General features: G+C 38.6%; 1 protein-coding gene across 4 annotated transcripts in view; it reads left to right on the forward strand.

Annotated features, from left to right (window-relative positions):
- Positions 1-22,656, forward strand: part of GALNT7 (polypeptide N-acetylgalactosaminyltransferase 7) — a 182,651-nt gene that overhangs the window by 131,676 nt on the left and 28,319 nt on the right. For 2 of the 4 annotated variants that reach the window (XM_051842572.3, XM_089327234.1), the window contains 6 exons: positions 7,020-7,186; positions 12,948-13,078; positions 13,328-13,407; positions 15,665-15,847; positions 19,013-19,130; positions 20,315-20,437. In XM_051842572.3, the coding sequence (XP_051698532.3) occupies positions 7,020-7,186; positions 12,948-13,078; positions 13,328-13,407; positions 15,665-15,847; positions 19,013-19,130; positions 20,315-20,437 (802 nt within the window). Of the gene's footprint in view, positions 1-7,019; positions 7,187-12,947; positions 13,079-13,327; positions 13,408-15,342; positions 15,526-15,664; positions 15,848-19,012; positions 19,131-20,314; positions 20,438-22,656 lie in introns of all 4 variants that reach the window. The other 2 variants (XR_016229919.1, XM_051842571.3) reach the window with 2 other exon arrangements.

Here is a 22,656-nt window from a genome sequence, read left to right on the forward strand (position 1 = left end):
ATACGATGGCTTTGGGTGACCTAGAACCAGTAACTGAGAAGTTGAAAACCAATGTCTCATGCTATAGATCTCTTTTTAAGAGTTAACACACTCTGTTCTTCATATCTCTTTTTTTCCTCTGCTTCTCCATGAAAATAGCTGCCTAGTCCTTACCTTGAAATGAAGAGCCATGATAGACACCAATTTTGGAAGCTCAGAGTCCAGGAAGAGGGTCTCTGATTGGCCCAGTTGTGTTCAGTGCTCATCCGCTCTGCTGGCCCAGGAATGACACCATGGCTCTCTTCTTGGAAACTGCTCTTTCAACAGATCCTTGGAGGAAGGAACTTCAGCAAGGCTGAATGACAGGCATAGCTTCATAAAGGCAGGGGATGGTCTAGACATGCATCACAAGAAAACCAAAAAAAGATTTTCATATTAAAATTCAATTGGATAGTGAAAAAGCAAAGAGTGTGCAGATTATTAGGGCATATTATATGATTTCAACAAGTGAGAAAAAACAGACATTTGCATTACATTTCCTGTTTCCTTCTTAGCTATCTAATTGCAGGAATGTTGAAAGTTTTATTAACACCTTAGGAGTACAATGGATTTGTTGAGGTCTTTTTTTAAAAAAATAAACCATTTTTTTCCTCACTTTTTACAAAAAAAAAAAACAGATTTATTTATTTGAAAGGCAGAGAGAGAGAGAGACAGGTGTAGAGGTCTTTAAATCCTCTTATAGCACCAGATAGGAAGAACTTGCTAGATGAAATTGAGAGGAAGTACTGCAAGTAATCCAGAGGTATTAGGGAGAAAAGGGGAGATATGAGGAAACAGAAGATATGAAACTTCTTATTTTCCAAAGGGAAGAGAAAAAAAATTGGTTTTAAACTCTTGACAGTGATGCACAGTAAGATCCTAGGAGAGAGCACTTAGACATACTTTAAAAAACTGTCACTGGGGCCGACTGCTCCACTTCCAATCCAGCTGTCTGCTATGGCCTGGGAAAGCAGTGGAAGATGGCCCAAATGATTGGGCCCCTGCACCTGTGTGGGAGAACTGGAGGAGGCTCCTGGCTCCTAACTTCAGATCAGCACTGCTCCGTCAGCTGCAGCAAATTGGGGAGTGAGCCAGTGGATTGAGACCTCTTCCTCGCTCTTGCTCTCTCTCTCTGTGCCTCTCCTTCTCTCTTTGTGTAACTCTGACTTTCAGATAAATAAGTGTTTAAAAAAAAATCTGTCACTTAGTGCCACCATGGATCAAAGGAAAGTCACACCAGACTCTCTGCTTTATCTGAAAGAAGAGATGTGCTTACCCTAATGGACCAGCGGAGTGTGTGATACATTACTGCATCTTGATTTAATAGGATATTCGAGTAAAGTATTCAGTTCCTTGTGGTCAAAATAAAGAAATGTAGTTAAGCAGTAAAGTTAGATGAAATTTGTGAACAGAGTAATATCAGTCTTTCAGGGAGAATACATGGCTTTGAAGCACAATGTTTGACCTTCTCATGTTCATCCATATAAGCAGTAGATGAAGAGCTATAAACCATACTAATTCAGTTTTGAACATAGAAAATTGAGAGGGATGATTATATACAACAAATTACAGTCATGAAAAAGAGCAGGACCTGCTGACACAGACACCCAAGCCAACAACATAAAACTCAGCAAGTGTGAATATGGTATTTCATTCAAAACTAGAATGGGAAACATTAGGTCTAACCATAATTTGGGGAGAAAGTTTGAGGGATTTGAGAGCTAGCAATATGACATGCTGGTATAAAACTAGGTGCAATGCCAGTATAATTTTTTTAATTTTATTTATTTTAAAAGAAAAAGGAGAAATCTTCCATCTACCGATTCACTCCCTAAATGCCTGCCAATAGCCAGGGCTGGGCCAGGCCAAAGCTAGGAGCCCTGAACCCAGTCTAAGTCTCTGATGTGGGTAGCAGGAACCAAACTACTTTAGCTGTCTTCTGCTGCCTTAGAGGGTGCACAATGGCAGAAAGCTGGAATTGGCAGTGGAAATGGTGTACAAATTCAGGCACTCCAGTGTAATTTGAGGTCGTGTTTATAAAGGAATTATATCCATACTGTTTTGCCACCTTATGTTGACTAGTCCACAACAGCTAGAGAAGTCTTTTTTGGGAAATACATTGACAAAATAGAGCATACTCAGTGGTGAAGAGGAAGTTTATGAATTTCTTTTGATGTTTGTTTATTTTGCCACGTGTAATATGCTATACACAACCTACCATTGTGTATTCTCAAGAAGCTTACATTGCACCGTTCTCACCAAAGTGCATAAAAACTGAACATTTAAGTAAAATCCATTCCTCTCACTTGGTTGAATTTGAGCAATTAGGTTTAACAGTGATAATACTCCTTACATTGACAATGTGTGTGGATTTCTGAATGCTAAGTTAAAAGTTATTCTATATGTCTAACTTATTCAACCATTGGCATCAGCACCGTTCATGTAAATTCTAAACATTTTCCTACTTTTATAGTGGGAATGAGCAAAAGAGTGCTTAGATGGATGCAGGAAAGGCTCTCAGTTAATTTAAAAATAGATAAAAACTCAGTGTTTCCCAAATTGAGAATTTGTTTCTTATATATAAATAATTTTCTCTATCAGATTTAGACTGCTTTTAGAATTAAGGAAAGAAAATAAAAAATAACTCCTTATTGAGGCTGTTAATGAATGACCGAGAATGTAAGATGTAATCTTTGAAAGGAACAAAATGAGGGGCCAGTGCTGTGGCGCAGCCGGTTAACACCCTGGCTTGAAGTGCCAGCATCCCATATGGGCACCGGTACGAGTCCCGGCTGCTCCACTTCCCATCCAGCTCTCTGTTATGGCCTGGGAAAGCAGTAGAAGATGGCCCAAGCCCTTGCGCCCCTGCATCCACATGGAAGACCCGGAGGAAGCTCCTGGCTCCTGGCTTCGAATCGGCGCAGCTCCAGCTGTTGCGGCCATTTGGAGAGTGAACCAGCAGATAGAAGACCTCTCTCTCTCTCTGCCTCTCCTCTCTCTATGTAACTCTGACTTTCAAATAAATAAATAAATCTTTTTTAAAAAAAGGAGCAAGATGAATAACTTGCACACATAGTATGCAAGCGCATACACACATTGCTGTAGATTAATGATAGTATATATGGGTTGCAGGGACTTGGAGCTTACAAATATTAAATTCTGGGATCTATTGAATTAAGTTATATTTATTGATAAAGTCTTCATATCAAACTGAAGATGTTTAAAAGCATAGCTGATTCAGGGAGACTACAAGTAAATTATTGATAGGCATTTTATTTTTGGTACTGAAATCTACCTTTTTGTATTATAAAAACATTGCTCTGAAAAATTTTTATTCTGATCTTTTCCTTGACACCAGGCATCTGTCCCACATAGCTGCCATGAAAGCATTCTGTAAAATTACTCTAAGAATGATTCTGTAGCTTCAATCATTGCAAGCCTATAATCTGAATGTGAATATTTGCAATCAGGGCAGCTCTGCAATATAGCTTAACCACTGCTGTCCTTGATGTTAGAGGATTTGAAAGCTCTCTTGGAAAATGAGACGCCAGAGGGCAAAAATTAGTCATACACACACACACACACACACACACACATATATATATATATATAAAACAAGACCCATCCATTTAAATGTGACATTCTTGTTTTACTTGGCCTTCCTTCATATCAGAACTTATTACAAATTCTATACACTGAGGTAAGATAGATAATGCAAAATAAGGAGTTTTACCTCAACGCTATGCTCCTTCTTTCCTTAATAAGCCTTAATATCAGGGCTTTCTTTGAACATTGTAAGCTCTGCTTCCATGTGCTGTACCCAGTGGCTTTATCTCAAAAGAGCAAACGAGAAAAGCTGCCAAAAAGCTAAACTTTTTCAACGACCAGCATTCAGGCCGTTGGTGGCAAATGAAAGCTTGCAGCCAAAGGCAGTGCAGTCAGTGTTGGCCGACAGTGAGTGTCCTATCAGCCCTGAATTCATCCTCCTTCCTTGGGCTTTTTCTGTGCTCCCGAGGATCTCTTTTCTGTGTAGCATCCAGGGGACAGACGGCATAGTGGGCAGGTCTGGCCTGCTTACCTCCCATCTCTGCTGCCCCCTCGTGGCTCCAAGTGAGATGTGCCCTGTCTTCCCAGTTGTGTTACCCTCTTTTTATCTGCTGCTGAAAGAATCATAGCTCATTTTATATTGCTACAGCAGGATAATATTATAAATAAAAGGAATTTATTTCTCATAGTTTTGGAGGCCGATAAGTCCAGGATCTGAGGACCTTCTTGTAGTATCATACCATGATGGAATGTGGAAGGGCAGATTAACAGGCAAGAATGAGAGGAGGGAGTGAACTTCTCCTTTTAGGGAACCCATTCCTGTGATGACAGCTTTAATCCATTGATTCCACCCCCATGGTCTAATCACCCCTTATTAGCCCCCACCCCCTATACTGTTGCATTGGGGTTTGAGTTTCTAACACATAGACTGTAGGGGAGGGGATACATTCAAACCATAGCAGAGCCCTTGCTGCAGTAACTTATGATCAATTCTCCTGCTGCCCTTGGCTCAGTGGTTCCTTTCATGCCAGCCCTACTTTGGAGACCCATCTTCATTTTGACTCATCTCCACTTTGACTGTGAACCCTACTTGTCTTTGAGGTCCAGTCCCTGGCTCAACCTTCCATCTTACTCTTTACTACTATGACCTCTGGCAAGTTCTTGCTCTTCAACTCTTAAGTACTTTCCGTGTTCCTAACTTTAAAAGCATGGCGAAGCATCTTAGCTTTCTGGCTCCATCTAGAACAAAGGGAGACTGCAAAGAAGAGGTAGGAAGGGACATTGTCTCCATCCCTGTCATTTTTTCAACATAGTTTCTATTCTGCTTTGCAGCCCCTCTTCCCTGGGTAGTCTCTTCCCTAAGATTGGAAAAGGATGTTAGGCACAAGCTCCTTTCTTCGTCTGCTTTTGTTGTATTTGTTTTCTTGTTCTTTTCAGATTTTCAGCTTCTCCCTACTAGAAGAGCTCCTGCTTCTCTCTCTTCTGTGAAATAGTAGTATCCCCTGCTGCACGGAATGTGGAGCCATGTGGTGTTGTACTTGAGAGTACCACAAAGTGGATTGTATGGTGGAGACTGGACATTATTCAGAGAAGAAAATCTGTCAGGAGGCATTTCATAATATTATCCTTAAAGCAAATAGTAAATAATTATAGAGAAAATACTAGGCATTAAATGCTGGGAACGTAGAAAAATACATAGAAAAGGTTCCTATCTTTTATGAGCTTACTCTCCTGAGCATTTTTTAGAAAAAATTCCTATGCAGGAGCTTAAAGATATATGCATAAATATCATCTAACATTATTTATAGAATCAACTGAAATGTCTGTAATGAAAGAATTTAGAATTTATGGAATAACCATACTATAGAATATTATAAAATAATTTAAAAGAATTAAATAAATCTCTACATACTCACCTAATATATGTTATATATACATGCATACATGTCTGCAAGAATATAAACACAACCAGCTATTAACAGTGATTTTCTGTAGTAGGTGAGAATTGACAGTTGGAGAGGCATAGGGAGGAAATATTCACCCTTATAAAATTCTGTATTTGAATTTTACACAGCAAGTTGTGCACTAATTTTGTAATTTTTAAACAAAAGAAAAATATATACCATGAATTGTTACTGGCATATAATCTAGTATATATTTTTATTGTTATTTCTAAACCATATAGGTGAGAAGAAATGGAAAAAAATGGGCAACACATTCTATTCTATCTTCTTGTCCTGTGCAAGATCTTCAGTCAGTCTATATGTGGAGTTCCCTAGGACGAGGAAAGTGTCACTTATGGATTTCCTCTCTTGCCTTCACTCAACGCTCTGTTTCCTTCAGTTCCTGTTTTTAACTCCTTCCTATCTCCCATTCAAAGTTCCTGTTTTGCCTGTTTCCTACAACTTGCCATCTCCTGTCTTGGAAATCCTCAAGTCCCAAATCTCCTTCTGTATTTTAAATATTCTCACTAGTTATGGTGTAAAGCAAAATTGCTGCAAAACAAAATTTCTACCCACTTCTGCTGCTTTCTGCCTAATGATTAGAGTCAAAGGAAGAAAGCTTGCCTAAATCTGCATCCAGATTAATTTGTTTTCTTGGGATTATTATCCCCACTCATCTCAAATTAGACATGCCTTGCTCTGCCTGTGTTCTTACAAGATCTGCACTTCTCTAGCAGTGTATTTTTGAACTTGTTATTCTGAAGGAACATTTGGACACTCTTAATTTTGGATTATGCTTGAAAGTCTTCTCAAAATCATGGTTATATGAGACTCACTGATCCTTGCCTGGCTCCTTGAGTCTATCAGGCCCTGTTCTGGTTTCTTCCAGTTAGGAAAACGCTTCTAGCCACTTTTTTCCTGCTATAGTTGTTTCAGATAGTTTTGTATAGAACAGCTTCTTTAGCCAATTCGCTTCTTTAGCCAATCTAAAAGTCCTAAACAATATTAGAACTTTTTTTATTCATTTAACAGTAAGTTTTTAAATGTCTACTAAATGTCTTGAGTCAACTAGCTTAATTTTTATGAATATTTAACGATATTAAAACAAGACAGCTTTCAAACACAATAACAAAGGGGTTTAGTCACAGCAAATGGAATAGATTAGCACCAAAATCTCCATTTTCAAAAAGGAAAATAAACTGAGATCTAAATCAGGAAGAAAAAAAAAATCCCTGAGCACTGTGAACAATATCTTGAGTTTTCTCAGCATACATTAGTTCATTTTATCACATTGTAAGTGTTGGTTATGAAGTAGCTTTATCTAAGTATACATTATTCATATCAGCTTCTCCTATTTCACATTTCTGTTAACATAGAAACAGCTGTATTTCATTCACTTACCTTGGTTAAATCACTAATATTTAATCCAATGAGAAAATCCAGTCACAGTAAGTTTGGACCCAGGCATTGTGTATGACCCCTAAATAAATATGATGAAATTTTCTTTTGCAGATGCAAATATTGGCATTATGATGAAAACCTTCTCACTTCAAGTGTCGTCATTGTCTTCCATAATGAAGGGTGGTCAACACTCATGAGAACAGTCCACAGTGTAATTAAAAGGACTCCAAGAAAATATTTAGCAGAAATTGTGTTAATTGATGACTTCAGTAATAAAGGTAATTCGAAAAATGTGATTTCAAAATAATTTTTAAAAATTAATAGCTAGCGGCCGGTGCCGCGGCTCACTAGGCTAATCCTCCACCTTGCGGTGCCGGCACACCAGGTTCTAGTCCCGGTTGGGGTGCCGGATTCTGTCCCGGTTGCCCTTCTTCCAGGCCAGCTCTCTGCTATGGCCCGGGAGTGCAGTGGTGGATGGCCCAAGTCCTTGGGCCCTGCACCCCATGGGAGACCAGGAGAAGCACCTGGCTCCTGCCATCTGATCAGCGCGGTGCGCCGGCCGCAGCGTGCCAGCCGCGGCGGCCATTGGAGGGTGAACCAATGGCAAAGGAAGACCTTTCTCTCTGTCTCTCTCTCTCACTGTCCACTCTGCCTGTCAAAAAAAAAAAAATGTAATAGCTAGCATCTGTCATCATCATCAACAGGTTGGCACTGTGCTAAGCATTATAGATGAATTATTTTGTTTGATCCTGATAGTAATCCTTAGAATACATATTGTTGTTATCTCCATTTTATATCTAAGGCTCAGAGATATTAAGTAACTGGCCAATAGTCACAGAGTGTTAAGAGCTGTATCAAAACTGATAAGATCATGTATCTGTATCTTTTTTTTTTTTTTTTTTTTTTTTTGACAGGCAGAGTTAGAGAGAAAGGTCTTCCTTTTTCCATTGGTTCACCCCTCATTGGCCTCTGCGGCCAGCATGCTGTGGCCAGCGCACCGCGGCTGACACACCGCGCCGATCCGAAGCCAGGAGCCAGGTGCTTCCTCCTGGTCTCCCAAGCGGGTGCAGGGCCCAAGCACTTGGGCCATCCTCCACTGCATTTCCAGGCCATAGCAGAGAGCTGGCCTGGAAGAGGGGCAACCGGGATAGAATCCAGCGCCCCAACCGGGACTAGAACCCAGGGTGCTGGTGCCGCAGGCAGAGGATTAGCCTAGTAAGCCGTGGCACCGGCTTTGTATCTGTGTCTTTAACCACTGTGTTATACTGAATCCTTTCTTTGGGGCTTGAATTTTGTAAAAAATTGAGTCACATCAAGAAACAGTTTTTTGAAATCCTGAAAAACTGCAATTGCATGTATTTTGTGATGGCTTCTGAAATTCCATCCAGCCTTCAAACTGAAATCCATATACATATTTCATAGTCTATATTTAATATTTGAATAATGATACAGATATTAAATTGAAAAGGAAGCCATGAACTAGTTTTATTTAAAATAGAAAGCATCTTCTAAAGTGTATTTTGTTTGTATTTTACCAAGAGTATTGAATAAAATAAAATTCTAAAGAACTAGCTCTTACAACAGTTAGGCATTGTTTAGTCTTGGTTCCACTTGCCACAGGGTGATTAAACAGTGATTTTACAAGATTAAGGTGTCTGTGAAGTTTACTTATTTTTTTCTTTAGATATTACTGATATATTGAAAGTATGTTCTTGATTATATAAATACCTAATACTGTAGTTCAGATCCTAAGCACATTAAGTAAAAATGTAATTGCAGTTCTAGAACCCAAATCTAGATATTTATTTATCCTTCTTTGCTTGTCACAAAACAGAATTGAAACTTTTGAAAACTGACCAAAGAGCTCAGACTGCTTAATGACAACAGGGTGTTTGTGTTCTGGTAAATAAGGTCTGTGGTGAATTTCTGTGTACAAGTGGTGATACCACTAAGTATATGGGTAGCATGCCAATTTGTTTCAAAACGTCTTCATAAAAGCTTCCTGTCTCCAAAATTTAATTAGCACTCTTATAGTCTAGATAAACCTTTGCTGTTTTTGAAAGGACGTGACTAGAATCTTGATCATGTACACTTAACGTTAGTGTGTAGAAGAATTAGGGAGATGGGATATTTTCTTTTCTTTTCACCTTGATGCAGCTGATTACTTTCTTCAGCTCGTTTTAAGTGACAAGAGAATGTATAGCATTAAATTTTTAGGCAAATCAAATGCTTCTAGCTTCGACATTTTATTTTGGTTATAATTTTCATGACAAGAATGTTTTCATAAAAATATTCTATCTGTCTCAAGATAAATGTTTAAAAATATGATTTTAAGTTATATTGTTGGTACCAGTAATATTGTAGATTTAGAGAAGTCTTAATCCACAAAATAATTGAGAAATCTGTCTGTTATTGTGTTGGCTTTAAGAACACCTATACTATTTTTGTACTTTAAAAGAATTTAACAATAATTGTACAGATTTATGGGGCAATAGTGTGATATTTCAATACATCTATGTAATATCTACAGATGAAAACAGGATAATCAACATTTTCCCTTCTCTGATATAATGTTGGAGTCTTGGAACTTCTGTCCTCATAAAGTAGGTTATTGTGAAGTATAGTCTTCCCATCATGCTGCATGACACTAGGAACTTAGTTCTTTTAACTGACTTGCATTTGGCACCCATTTTCCAAACTCCCTCTATCTCCTTCACACCCTCCAACCTCTAGTACTTATGATTTTGTGTTCAAAATTAGTTTTTTTATTTTTTAAATTTACTAGGGTGATTATTGATGCCATAAACAAGAGTGTCAGTTGTTAAATCAACAACAGGAGTCACTGTGCACTTACTCCCCATGTAGGACCTCTGTCCTTAATTTGTTGTACTATGTGAATCAATGGTATAACTAGTACTCAAACAGTACTTTACACTTTGTGTTTCTGTGTGAGTGCAAACTGTTGAAACCTTTACTTAATATATACTAAATTGATTTCCTGTATATAACGATAATTGAAAATGAATCTTGATGTGAATGGGATGGGAGAGGGAGCGGGAGATGGGAGGGTTGTGGGTGGGAGGGAAGTTAAAGGGAGGGAAAAAGCCACTGTAATCCAAAAGCTGTACTTTGGAAATTTATATTTATTAAATAAAAGTTTTAAAAAAAAGAAAGAGCTACACAGAGAGTGTGAAAGACACAGAGAGAGAGAGAGATCGCTCTTCCATCCACTGGTTCATTCCCCACATGGATGCAACGGCCTGGGCTATGCTAGGCTGCAGCCAGGACCTGGAACTTCATACAGGTTTCCTATGTGTATGCAGGGTCCCAAACACTTGGGGAATCTTCCTCTGGATTGGAAGTAGAGCAGCCAGAACACGAACTGGCACCCATATGGGATGCCAGCATTGCAGGCAGTGCTTTTTATTTTTTAAAATATTTATTTATTTTTTTGAAAGAGTTACAGAGAGAGAAGGAGGGAAGGAGGGAGAGAAGAAAGGAGGAAGGTAGTAAGAAAGAGAGAGTGAATCTTCCATCCACTGGTTCATTCCCCAAATGGCCACAATGGCCAGGGCTAGGCCAGGCTAAAGCCAGGAGCCAGGAGCTTCATCTGGCTCTTGCACAGGGGTGCAGGGGCCCAAGCACTTGGGCCATCTGCTGTTGCTTTCCCAGGTCATTATCAGGGAGGTGGATCAGAAGTGGAGCAGCCAGGACTCGAGCTAGAGCCCACTTGGGATGCTGGCACTGCATGCAGTAGCTTTACCCACTATACCACAGCGCCCACCCCTCAGGCAGTGGCTTTGCTCACTACTCCAGAACACTAGCCCCCAGAATGAGTTTTTTTTTTTAAATATTAATACAGGTAAAATTTTAACATATCCAAAAAAATTAGTGAAGACACATCAAAGATGTTTGCCATCCTTAAATAACTACATAGACCAAGACAAGGAGAATGGAATTTTGAGGCTGAAGATTTTTGTGCCTTTTACTCTAGTATTGTTGAGATGGGTTTTATCACAGATTTCCAGTATTCAGTTCCCTGTGGCATGAAATAAAGGCAGTCATGCAGAGTCTGCTTAGCTTAGAGTGTGTCGAGACAATTGGTCTTCCCTTGAACAGAAGTACAGAAGATCTTTAGTTGGTATTACCAATTTTAAAACTGTCACAGTCTTAGCCTCAGTAAAATTAGGTAGTGTTTGCTAATCTGAGTTCAGTGAAAATTTGGTTTGTATTTATTCAGAAACTAAAACTCTGAACTTAACAATTTCTCATTTAGAGACAAAATACTTCACTATATAAAACTTTATAAAAGAACTAACTGCTCATAATAACACTTAGGTTTCTGGAAATTACAGTGTCTCTCTGAACAAGATTTGGAGCCTTTAAATATAGTATACTCCTCCACACACATGTGCATCAGCCTGCCGAGGCCAAGTCAGGCGGAGGTGAAGCACAAGCCCACGCTGGTATCGGCTTACACATTATCTCCTGCTCAAACTTCATGTTCCCTGGGGGACAGTTGTGGCTCTGCGCCCCATCTTCTTCACTTCATGGCCCAGGCTTACAGAGCAGTCTCCACTCAGAAAGCAGCTGGATAGGGCAGAGGGAAAGAAGAGATGTAGTAACAATGTAAGTTAGCCTCCTAACATTTCTGCTCACAAGTGACCCCCATCATTTCTGCCCACAAGTCACATGGTTCAGTCTGATGACAGTGGGATGAGGAAAGATAATCTTCCTCCAAAGAGAGCAGCGACTGTTTGAACCCTAATACAGTGTACCGCAGCGTGAGATTCCAGAGATTCTCAAAGAAGTCAGAAATCATTGGATGCACCACTTTGCCTTTTGGACCATCCTAACTAAGAATCTAAATTTGAAGAACAAGTCATCAACTCATTACTGTCTGTAAAAAATGTATTCCAGATGTGTTTACCTTGCATATCCAAAATAGCATCTGATGGAATTCTGAAAGACTTTTTAAAAAATAATTTAGGACTATATTAGACTTTAAAAAAGAAAAAGGCTTTCTGAGAAAAAGTATTATTAGGTTGAGAATTTTATTTATAATACTAATCATTAAGCCTGAGTGTTGGGGAGGTCATTTAGCCTAGCAGTTAGTATATCTGTGTCCCACCCACATCAAAATATTTAGATTCAACTCCTGCATGTAGCTCCTGATTCCAGCATTCTGCTAATATAGACCATGGGAGGTAGTGGAGATAGCTGAAGTAATTGAGTTCCTACACCCATGTGGGAGACCTGGATTGAGTTCCTGGCTCTAGCTTTGTCCAGGCACAGTCCCTGCCATCATGTTTGGGGAGTGAACCCGTGGATGAAAACAGTCTTTCTGTCTGACTCTCTCTCTCTCTTTCTCTCTCTCTGTCCCTCACGCCCTCTCTTTTTTTTTTTTTCTCCCTCACTGCCTCTCAAATAAAATTTTATAATATAAGAAACAACATGTTTTAATATATCTTAAAGCCTCACCTACCGAAGTCATCATTTATTTGTTTACAGGAATATTTGATTATTCTTAGGGTAACCACTTCTCTGTAAGCATATTAAACTCAAATTTTAATTTAAATAATATACATCAGGTTCAATTCTCAGTCGATTAAGCATTCAGTGTAGCCCATGTAAAATTATTGACTGCTCAGTGTGCTGTTTTCTGTACTTTTTTTTTTTTAAGAGAGAGAGAGAAAGAGAGAGAGATCGATCTTCCATTTGCTGGTTCATTCCCCAAATACTCACACTAACCAGAGCTGGGCCATGCCAAACCAGGAGACTGGACTTTCATTTGAGTCTGTCACTCCCAACTACTTGAGCCATCTCTGCTACCTTGCAGGATACATTAGGAAGTTATATTGGAAGCATAGTATCCAGGACTAGTACCTGACATGCTGATATGGGATGCCAGTGTCCTGCAGCTTAACTTGCTGTGCCACAATGCCTACTTCCTATTCTTGTTTCTTGAGAAAAGTAGTAATTAATAAGTTTATATATAAGTCTAATTTTTAATGTTGATTGAACTTTTTTTATTCATAGAACATTTAAAAGAAAAACTAGATGACTATATTAAGATGTGGAATGGCCTAGTAAAGGTATTTCGAAATGAAAGAAGAGAAGGTTTAATTCAAGCACGAAGTATTGGTGCTCAGAAGGCTAAACTTGGACAGGTAGGAAGCATTTAATATCTACCATGTCAACCATGTCTGCCATTTGACAACTAAAAATTCATATACATTTTTAATCACCCTTTAGGTTCTTTTTTTAATTGAAATGAATGAGATGCTGGGCTAAACAAGTTATTTATCAAAATGGACTATAAAGCTAATTTTAAAATTAGCATCTAATTTTAAATTGTGTGTAATATATGATGTACCATATTTGAGGAGTATTCTTTCACCCTGCCTCTTTTTTTTAAGGTTTTGATATACCTTGATGCCCACTGTGAGGTGGCAGTTAACTGGTATGCACCACTTGTAGCTCCCATATCTAAGGACAGGTAACATGACCTTGCTTTTATTTTTTTCTTTCCTAGTTGAAAAATTAAAGCTTGTCCTAGAAGGATGAATAATATTCTCATTCTTTAATTACAGTTACATTTAGTGCATCAAGTGTTGTGTTTGAACTGTATATTTCAGCTAATTATTTTCCTTGGGTGGAGCTAGCCTGAAGCTTTGGTCTGATTCACAGTCATGCAGTCTGCCATTTGGGAGAAAGCTAGGATATCCCATTTGACAACTGTTTTGTGATTGAGTTATTGAGACTTACTCTATCCACAAAAATTTCCTCTTAAGACTAATGTTAATTGCTTCTTCTAAAATGGGATGAATTCCAAAGATTTGAAGAAGCATGCTTTGAAATTGTACCTATTAGTTTTTGTGCCCTTCACAATTATTAGTTTAGATAGTAAGGACCAGCTGTTACTTACATCAAGCTTTGGATTCTGCAAAAACTTTTAAGTTTAGAAATAGACAAATATTCCATGTGGTTATGAATAGAAATGTGCTGATCACTGTTAAATTTCTAGAAGTGTCTGAAACAACAGAAGGTTGCATCAATCTCCTAGTTCCAAAACTCTTCCTTGCTTTCTGTCTTGAATTCTGACTATTTCAGAATCTAGGAAAATGAAACATATGTCAGTGGTAAATGGTGTGAGTCAGAGGCAGAACTTTGGGAGATCTGGTCATCAGAGGATTTGATATGAAGGCCTGTCGTAAATATTTTTCACATGCTTACTTAAGCCTCACGGCAACCCTGCGAAACTGGGAGTTCCATCTTACTGAAAATGATTTTGAGGTTTAGAGAAATTAAGTAATTTTCCCCAAATCTGGTAACCAATAAACTGTCAAACCAAGGTCTCTCTAGGATACTGCACACTGTACTGCTGATTTAGAAATATGAAAATTCTAGAAGTGAGGAGAGAGAACGTACCAGGTATCAGGTAGCTCTCCCCAAGTGAACAGTCCTGGCAGTCCTCTGGGCAGCAAAAAAGTGGTTTTCTGCAGAATCCAGTGGCAACCCCATGTACCACAATGACCCTACATGATCCATTCAACCTCTGGAGGGAATGGAACACCTTTCTAGAATCTACTTCTACAGTATCACATTTCTAAGCCCCATATGGTTTTTGCCCTTTTTCTAAACATCTTGGTTTTCAGACTTCTAAAGAACACCATAACCCACTTATGAAAAGTTGCAATTTTCACTTTAGAAGAAACATTTTGTAAATCCTTTCTAGTGAGACAAGCATTATCTGTGTAATGTCAGCTTTCCATTCAATCAGTTATACAAGGCTAACGTCATGAAGTCTAAATACAAGGGAATTTTTTTTTTTTTGCTTCAAATTCTGAGTTCATTTCTTAAGAACTTATACAGGTTTTGAGGGATTTTTGGTTTTGCTTATTTTTTTAAAAAGGAATCATAGCATAATATATTTTATTTTGAGAATTAAAAGTAAAAGTACAGAAGCATAGTTTCATAATAACTGTTTCTGCAGAAATAGAAAGCAACAGTGTTACAGAACTGCTAAGGATATGGCAAGTACTATCAGTACACATACACACACACATATTCACTCGTTTTAATGAGAGATAGAAAAGGGAAATTACAGGCAGGAAATTCTTGTAAATAATATAAAATTACCAAGAGTAAGATTCCCTGGAGTGTTAAAGTGAAAAAGAGTAAACACTACTAAGCTCAATGACATGACTCCTTGTCCCTGATGTTTATCTGTTTGCCTAGAGGAAAGTTTCCTCTAGCAAGAACAGACTTCTTGGCTTTTCTGGGACATTCATTTACTCTGTTTCCCATTAGATATTAAAATCCCTTAGCACAAAAACAAATCAACAACAAAAACATATGATGTAGTTAGGCATTCTAAACTAGTCAGTTTTTGGGTTCTTAAATGCTTTTTCATTTTCTGTGAATGTTTCAGAACTACATGTACTGTGCCTCTAATAGATTACATAGATGGGAATGATTATTCCATTGAACCACAGCAAGGTGGGGATGAAGATGGTTTTGCCAGAGGGGCCTGGGACTGGAGTTTACTATGGAAACGTATCCCTCTAAGCCACAAGGAAAAGGCCAAAAGAAAACATAAAACTGAACCTTATCGGTAATGATTATTTATTTTTTTTTATGTTGAATGTTTACCTAAGGACTTTTTCTTTTCCTTCCCCATGAACTCATATAACTATGTGGGCCCATACATACGTTTCCGTTTGATCTTTGCTGCCATCATCAACATAATACAGAACCATTTGCACTGTGCCGCTTATAGATGTCATAAATGGCAACACATATGAAATTGTACCCCAAGGGGGTGGTGATGAAGATGGGTTTGCCCGAGGTGCATGGGATTGGAGTATGCTCTGGAAACGGGTGCCTCTGACCTCTCAAGAGAAGAGACTGAGAAAGACAAAAACTGAACCATATCGGTAATCACTAAATCACTTACATATTTTTCTTTTCTTCAGGTGTGCTAACTTACTAACCTCTGGCCAAGCTGAAATTTTGTATTTAAAACTATAGATGCTGTCTCCGATTCTGAAAGAGCTTCTTTCTCTACACTATTTGAGAGCTTCTAATTCACATTTGCTTCTTTTTAATTGCTTTACCATAAATGCAAGTTCTATTACTGAGAATTCCACTCTTTCAGTGGGAAAAACATAGAAACACTGGTTCTAAGTACAAGTGAAAAATAGGAAATTTTGCTATCTTGCCATAGTAGATGAGACCATAATAGATATACCAAATTATGTTGTTTTGATGGTTAGTGTCATTCTATAAATTTAAAATACCTAAATTACATACAATCCAAGACTCTTATTTCTGTTTTGATACCTTGGGTATAATGTTAACAATGAAAGACACTAGCTCTTTTTTTCTTTTTAAGATGTATTTATTTATTTGAAAGAGTTACACAGAGAGAGGGGAGGCAGAAAGAGAGAGAAAGAGAGAAAGGTCTTCCATCCAATGGTTCACTCCTCAACTGGCCGCAGTGGCTGAAGCTGCGCCGATCCAAAGCCAGGAGCCAGGAGCTTCTTCCGGGTCTCCCACGCGGGTGCAGGGGCCTATTGACTTGGGCCATTTTCCACTGCTTTCCCAGGCCATAGCAGAGAGCTGAATGGGAAGTGGAGCAGCCAGGACTTGAACCGGCGCCCATATGGGATGCTGGCACCTCAGGCCAGGGCATTAACCCACTGCGCCACAGCGCTAGCCCCTATATGCTAACTCTTAATGCTAATTTTGTGCCTGTTGAATCTGATAAATAAAAATAAATGACTTTAGAAAATGTTACAAATAATTTCTTGCTTCATTCGCAGAAGATGCTTGATTAAAAGAAAACTGTATCCCCAAATCAGATTTTGTCCCTTCTCGTGGTTTTTTAAGTAGAATAGTTTATGTCACTTCCTCTTTTGATATTTTTGTTGGAACATTTCACCGTCTTTATAAAAGTGAGCCCAAATGAAATGTTTGCTCAGATGTTACTGTAGCCTTTTCCTGAATGTGTCTAATTTTTTGTGTCTGATGCTATGGTTCTGCTTTTGGTCTCTCTCTCTCCCTGTTATACTGCTGATAATGTGAGAAGTCTGTTGGGAAGGTGCTTCTAATATCATGGAAATGCTTATATAGTCTGGGCATCTCATGATATCCAGATACTGAATGGCAAACATGAAGAAATTATAAAAGTTTGAGTTTTTTTGGGCATTTTCCAAATTTTCATTTGAAAATCTCTTATTCAGAATATTCAGGAATCTGCTGTTTATCTGGTTAAATTTGCCTAACAAGTAATACTAAGAGAAAAAAATTAAAGGGTGCTGAGGGCATTTATATTTCTGCTAATTCCAACAGCTAGTCAGGAAATTTTTTTAAATGAGCTAGAAAGATTTAAGGAAAGCTCCCCTTTGATTAACTCACAAGTTTCCATGTTAAGATGTATTTTCAAATATATACCAAGATGAATGAGAATATATTTAAAGATCAAAAAGGCACAGTTACAGTGGAGTAATTTTGAATGACAGTTAAATAAATGTGACATGAAAGTATAATAAAAAATGTAATAGTGCTGTTGAATGAGTTAGGCCATGTACTTTAAGATATGAGAAAATGACTTTCTCCTGGTGTGAAAATATTACTTGACTCAGTATTTATGCACTCAACAAATACTTATTGAGTACTTACAATGTGCCAGGTACTATTCAGAGGAAGATAAATGTAAAAAGATATGTTCTCTCATGCAACTTAAAATATAGTGAGACAAAAATGGAACAGATAGCTGCACAAATAACTGAAACAACAGCTACAACAAATAATATGAAGAACAATCATAGACACATGGAGCTTATGGGAAGGAGAAACTAATGCAGCAAGGAACATCAGAAAGAACTTTCTTACAAAGTGCCATTTAGGCTGATAGCTGTAGGATGAAGAGGAAACCATGTGGAAAAGGAGAAAGAATATTTCAGTAACATGAGTAGCATAAGTAAAGACCCAAGACAGAGGTGAGCTTGGTGCATTCCAGGCAAGCGCAAAGCAGTGAAGAACTCATGGGGAGAGAAAACCAGGTGAGGTGAGAGAATGAGGAGAGCCGTTCATGCAAGGCCCCTGTTCTGGAGTCTGCTTTGGCTGCTGTGTGATGAGACGTGGGTAGGAAGAAAACAGGAAAAAGGACACCAATTCTAAGAGATATTACAGAGTCCAGTGTTTGTATGCTTGTCCCAGTGTGCTAGCAGTAAAACTGAAAAGAAGTAGACAAATTCAAAACAGATTTTCAAAGTAGAATCAATAGGACTCAGTGACAGATTGACTACTATGTATAACGATGAAGAAGATACCCCAACAGTGTTAAGTACCCTAAGACTTAAGAATCATGATGCATTAATAACTAATGATTCCCAAGAAGGAATGATAGTTACTCCTCAAACATTTTTCCCAATGGGAAATAACCTGTCCCTAAAAAGCTACCAAAGTAATCTTTTTGTCTGTTGCCCCTAAAAAGTACCCAATTTAAGATGCATTCAAGAAGCACTACAGATCACCTACTTGCATTCCTACCTCCCTGTATAGTAAATAGCTGTGTCTAATTCTCCTGTGTCATTTCTGTGCTACGTTTGCAAATTCTGAATGAACTGTGGCTGTTCTGTGATTTGGCAAGCCCCTGAGCTATAAAATTAAAAAATGACAGACTACTTCCATGGTGTATAGTTTTGTTCATCCCAGAATGACTCATAAATCATTATAGGAGCAGGTAGCGGACCACAGCTCTATGACTCAGTGTTTTCAGGAATGCAAGAGAAGAGTATCACTGAGACTAAAGCAGAATCTTTATCAACAAAGGAACCTAGGTGCCCTCTAATGGCAAAAGGACATAATGCTCCAACTTACAATGAATCTTAATTTGCTTTCAGTTAGAAATTGTGGTGAGTTCAGTAATTATGAACAGACTGTTTTGTGAAGGCTTTTTAATTTCTTGGTGTTTGGCCATCAGTTTTGTCTTCTCTATGCATTATTTAGGCTGTGTTCCAAAGGCTTATTGTCTGTTGGTGAAGGGGTGTTGGGGGTTTGTCTTGAATGGTTTTTGCAGTGTTTCTTTTCTTTAGGTCCCCAGCCATGGCTGGTGGATTATTTGCCATCGAACGAGACTTCTTCTTTGAACTGGGTCTGTATGATCCAGGTCTCCAGATTTGGGGAGGTGAAAACTTTGAGATCTCATACAAGGTAACATTTCACTTAAACAAATGCAGTTTTCTATGTAGTAACAGACTTTTGTGACTTTCTGATAGAGCTAGTTATTTCTAAATGTAAAACAATACCTACAATGTCCTAAACAGCACTCTGGCCTCAGAATCAGCCCTTAAGGCATTCAGATCTAGCTAAAAAGCCCATGAGAGTTTCTCAGGCATGGAAAGCCAAGACACCATGGCTAAAATGACCTAAAAGAAAGATCTCTGTGAGTGATATCCTGGTTGAAAGAACAGGCCATCAAAGAGGGAGGTACCTTTCTCTGAAGGGAGGAGAGAACTTCCACTTTGATTATGGCCTTGTCTAAATAAGGTGGAGTTTCTGAACTCAAGAGGCTTCCATAGCCTTGGCAGCTCATGACAAGAGCCTCGGGTGATCACTGACATCATAAATAAGAGTGTCAATTGTTAAATCACAGGAGTCACTGTGCACTTACTCCCCATGTAGGACCTCTTTCCTTAAAGTGTTGTACTATGAGAATTAATGGTAAAAATAGTTTTCAAACAGTTCTTTATACTTTGTATGTCTGTGTGGGTGCAAACTGTTGAAATATTTACTTAGTATAGTATAGAGTTGATCTTCTGTATATAAAGATAATTAAAAGTGAATCTTAATGAAGAATGGGATGGGAGAGGGAGTAGGAGATGGGATGGTTTGCAGGTGGCAGGGTGGTTATGGAGGAAAAACCGCTATAATCCAAAAGTTGTACTTTTGAAATTTATATTTATTAAATAAGAGTTTTCTTTCAAAAAAAAAGAAATCTTAAAAAAATTTTTAAAAAAAGAAGCCAGTTAGGAGGTTATTACAATAATCACCTAGGTAGGAAATATATTAGCAATGGAAGCAATGAGTGATGTTAGGAGTGAAGAATCTGAGTACTTTGCAAGGTTTTATCAAGAAAGGGTTGTTAAGCACTGCATGTGTTCAGGAAGAGGCCCCCTAGTAGCAGTTGATTGCTATATTCCTTATTGCCTTCTTTATTACTATATGAGTTTTTAAAACAAGTAGATTATGTTAGGAATTTGTTTCATCTATGAATTCCATGTGGACTAATTTGTTTCTATTTTGGATTTTAGAATAACATTTACAGGACAAATTTTCCATTACAATTTATGTTTGCATTTGAAACAACTTCCAAAACATGTGTTTTTCTTTGATAGATATGGCAGTGTGGTGGCAAATTGTTGTTTGTCCCTTGTTCTCGTGTTGGACACATCTATCGTCTTGAAGGCTGGCAAGGAAATCCTCCACCTGTTTCTGTAGGGTCTTCCCCAACTCTAAAGGTGAGGTGTTTTTTTTTGACTGAAAGTGGAGAAGAATAGAGAACTAACATTATGTACCACATGCTATAGTAGTTGCATAACAAATGTCAGCTCATTGACTGGGGTAAATCTCTTAAGCCATCACCTTAAACCTAGGCTGAACTTCTTCATGAAATATCTTAAAATTAGTCATTGTACTCATTCTTTTTTGTATGTTTTTAACTCACAAGTAAAAGTTATAAGTATTTATGGTGTACAATAATATGTTTTGAGATGTGTTATAGAAATCAAGCTATTTAACATACATGTATCATGTGTTATAGAAATCAAGCTATTTAATATACATGTATCATATACTGACTACAATTTTGTGAGAATATTTAGAATTTACTATTAGCAGTTTTCATATATACAGTGTATTTTTATTTATTAACTGTAGTTACCATAATGTGCAATAGATCTCCTGGATGTATTCTTTCCTGTCTAACTGAAATTTTGAGTCTTTTGACCAATATCTGCCCAGCCCCACCCTCACCCCTTAGCCACTGGTTACCACCATTTTACTCTGTATTTCTATGAGTTTGATTTTTTTACATTCACATATAAGTGAAATCATGTAGTATTTGTCTTTATATGCCTGATTTATGTCATTTAAAATGATGTCCTTGTGGTTTTTTTAATATTTATTTGAAAAATGGAGTTACAGAGAGGGAGAGAGGCAGAGGCAGAGAAACAGAAGTCTTCCATCCACTGGTTCACTCCCCAAATGGTCACAATGGCCAGAGCTGGGCTGATCTAAAGCCAGGAGCCAAGAGCTGCTTCTGGGTCTCCCACGTGGATTCAGGGGCCCAAGGACTTGGGCCGTCTTCTGCTGCTTTCCTAGGTACATCAGCAGGGAGCTGGATCAGAAGTGGAGCAGCCAGGACTTGAACCAGTGCCTATATGAAAAGCGGGTACCGCAGGCAGCAGATTAACCTGCTGGGCCACAGTAGCAGCCATGATGTCCTTAGTGTTTAAGACTGAATAGTGGCTGGTGCTGCGGCTCAATAGGCTAATCCTCCACCTGCGGCGCCAGCACACAGGGTTCTAGTCCTGGTCGGGGCACCGGATTCTGTCCCGGTTGCTCCTCTTCCAGTCCAGCTCTCTGCTGTGGCCCGGGAGTGTAGTGGAGGATGGCCCAGGTCCTTGGGCCCTGCACCCGCTTGGGAGACCAGGAGGAAGCACCTGACTCCTGGCTTCAGCTCGGCACAGCACACCAGCCGCAACGTACCGGCCGTAGCAGCCACTTTGGGGGTGAACCAACGGAAATAGGAAGACCTTTCTCTCTGTCTCTCTGTCTCTCACTGTCTAACTCTGCCTGTCAAAAAAAGACTGAATAGTATTCTGAAATGTATGTATGTATGTATACATGTATGTATGTATGTGTGTAACTAGTAATAGGATTACTGAATCATATGGTAGTTATATTTTTTGTTTTAAAAATATTTTATTTTTGAAATTTTTGATTAACATGTAATACTCATATATTTTTATACAGTATAGTACAATGGTACAATGTTTCAACACATACACAACATAAACTGATCCAACCTGGCACTTAGCCTTTCCATTTCCATTTCCTTTTCTTTGAGCTTGGAATCTACAGCTATATTAATGTAAACTGTAGTCACCTCCACTGTGTTATGGAGCACTAGAACTTGTTCTCTCACTGTATTTTGTTACCCACTATCCAACCTCTTTTCTATTCTTTTCTTTTCTTTTTTATATTTATTTGACAGGTAGAGTTATAGACAGTGAGAGAGAGAGAGAGACAGAGAGAAAGGTCTTCCTTCCGTTGGTTCACTCTCCAAATGGCCACCATGGCCGGCGCTGTGCTGATCCGAAACCAGGAGCCAGGTGCTTCCTCCTGGTCTCCCATGCGGGTGCAGGGCCAAAGCACTTGGGCCATCCTCCACTGCCCTCCCGGGCCACAGCAGAGAGCTGTACTGGAAGAGGAGCAACCGGGACTAGAAACCAGCGCCCATATGGGATGCTGGCGCCGCAGGTGCAGGATTAACCAAGTGAGCCACAGCGCCAGCCCCCAACCTCTTTTCAAAACCCCTTCCAACTCACTAGGAATCACTATTTAAAGTTCATATTGACATTTTTTTTCCTACTTCCACCTATGAAAAAGAATGTGTGGCGTTTGTCTTTTGTATCTGGCTTATTTCACTTAACATAATAATTTCCAGTTCCATCTA

The sequence above is a fragment of the Oryctolagus cuniculus genome, chromosome 2 (assembly GCF_051225735.1).
Source record: "Oryctolagus cuniculus isolate XC-2025 breed Fujian yellow rabbit chromosome 2, ASM5122573v1, whole genome shotgun sequence".
Classification (NCBI taxonomy): Eukaryota; Metazoa; Chordata; class Mammalia; order Lagomorpha; family Leporidae; genus Oryctolagus; species Oryctolagus cuniculus.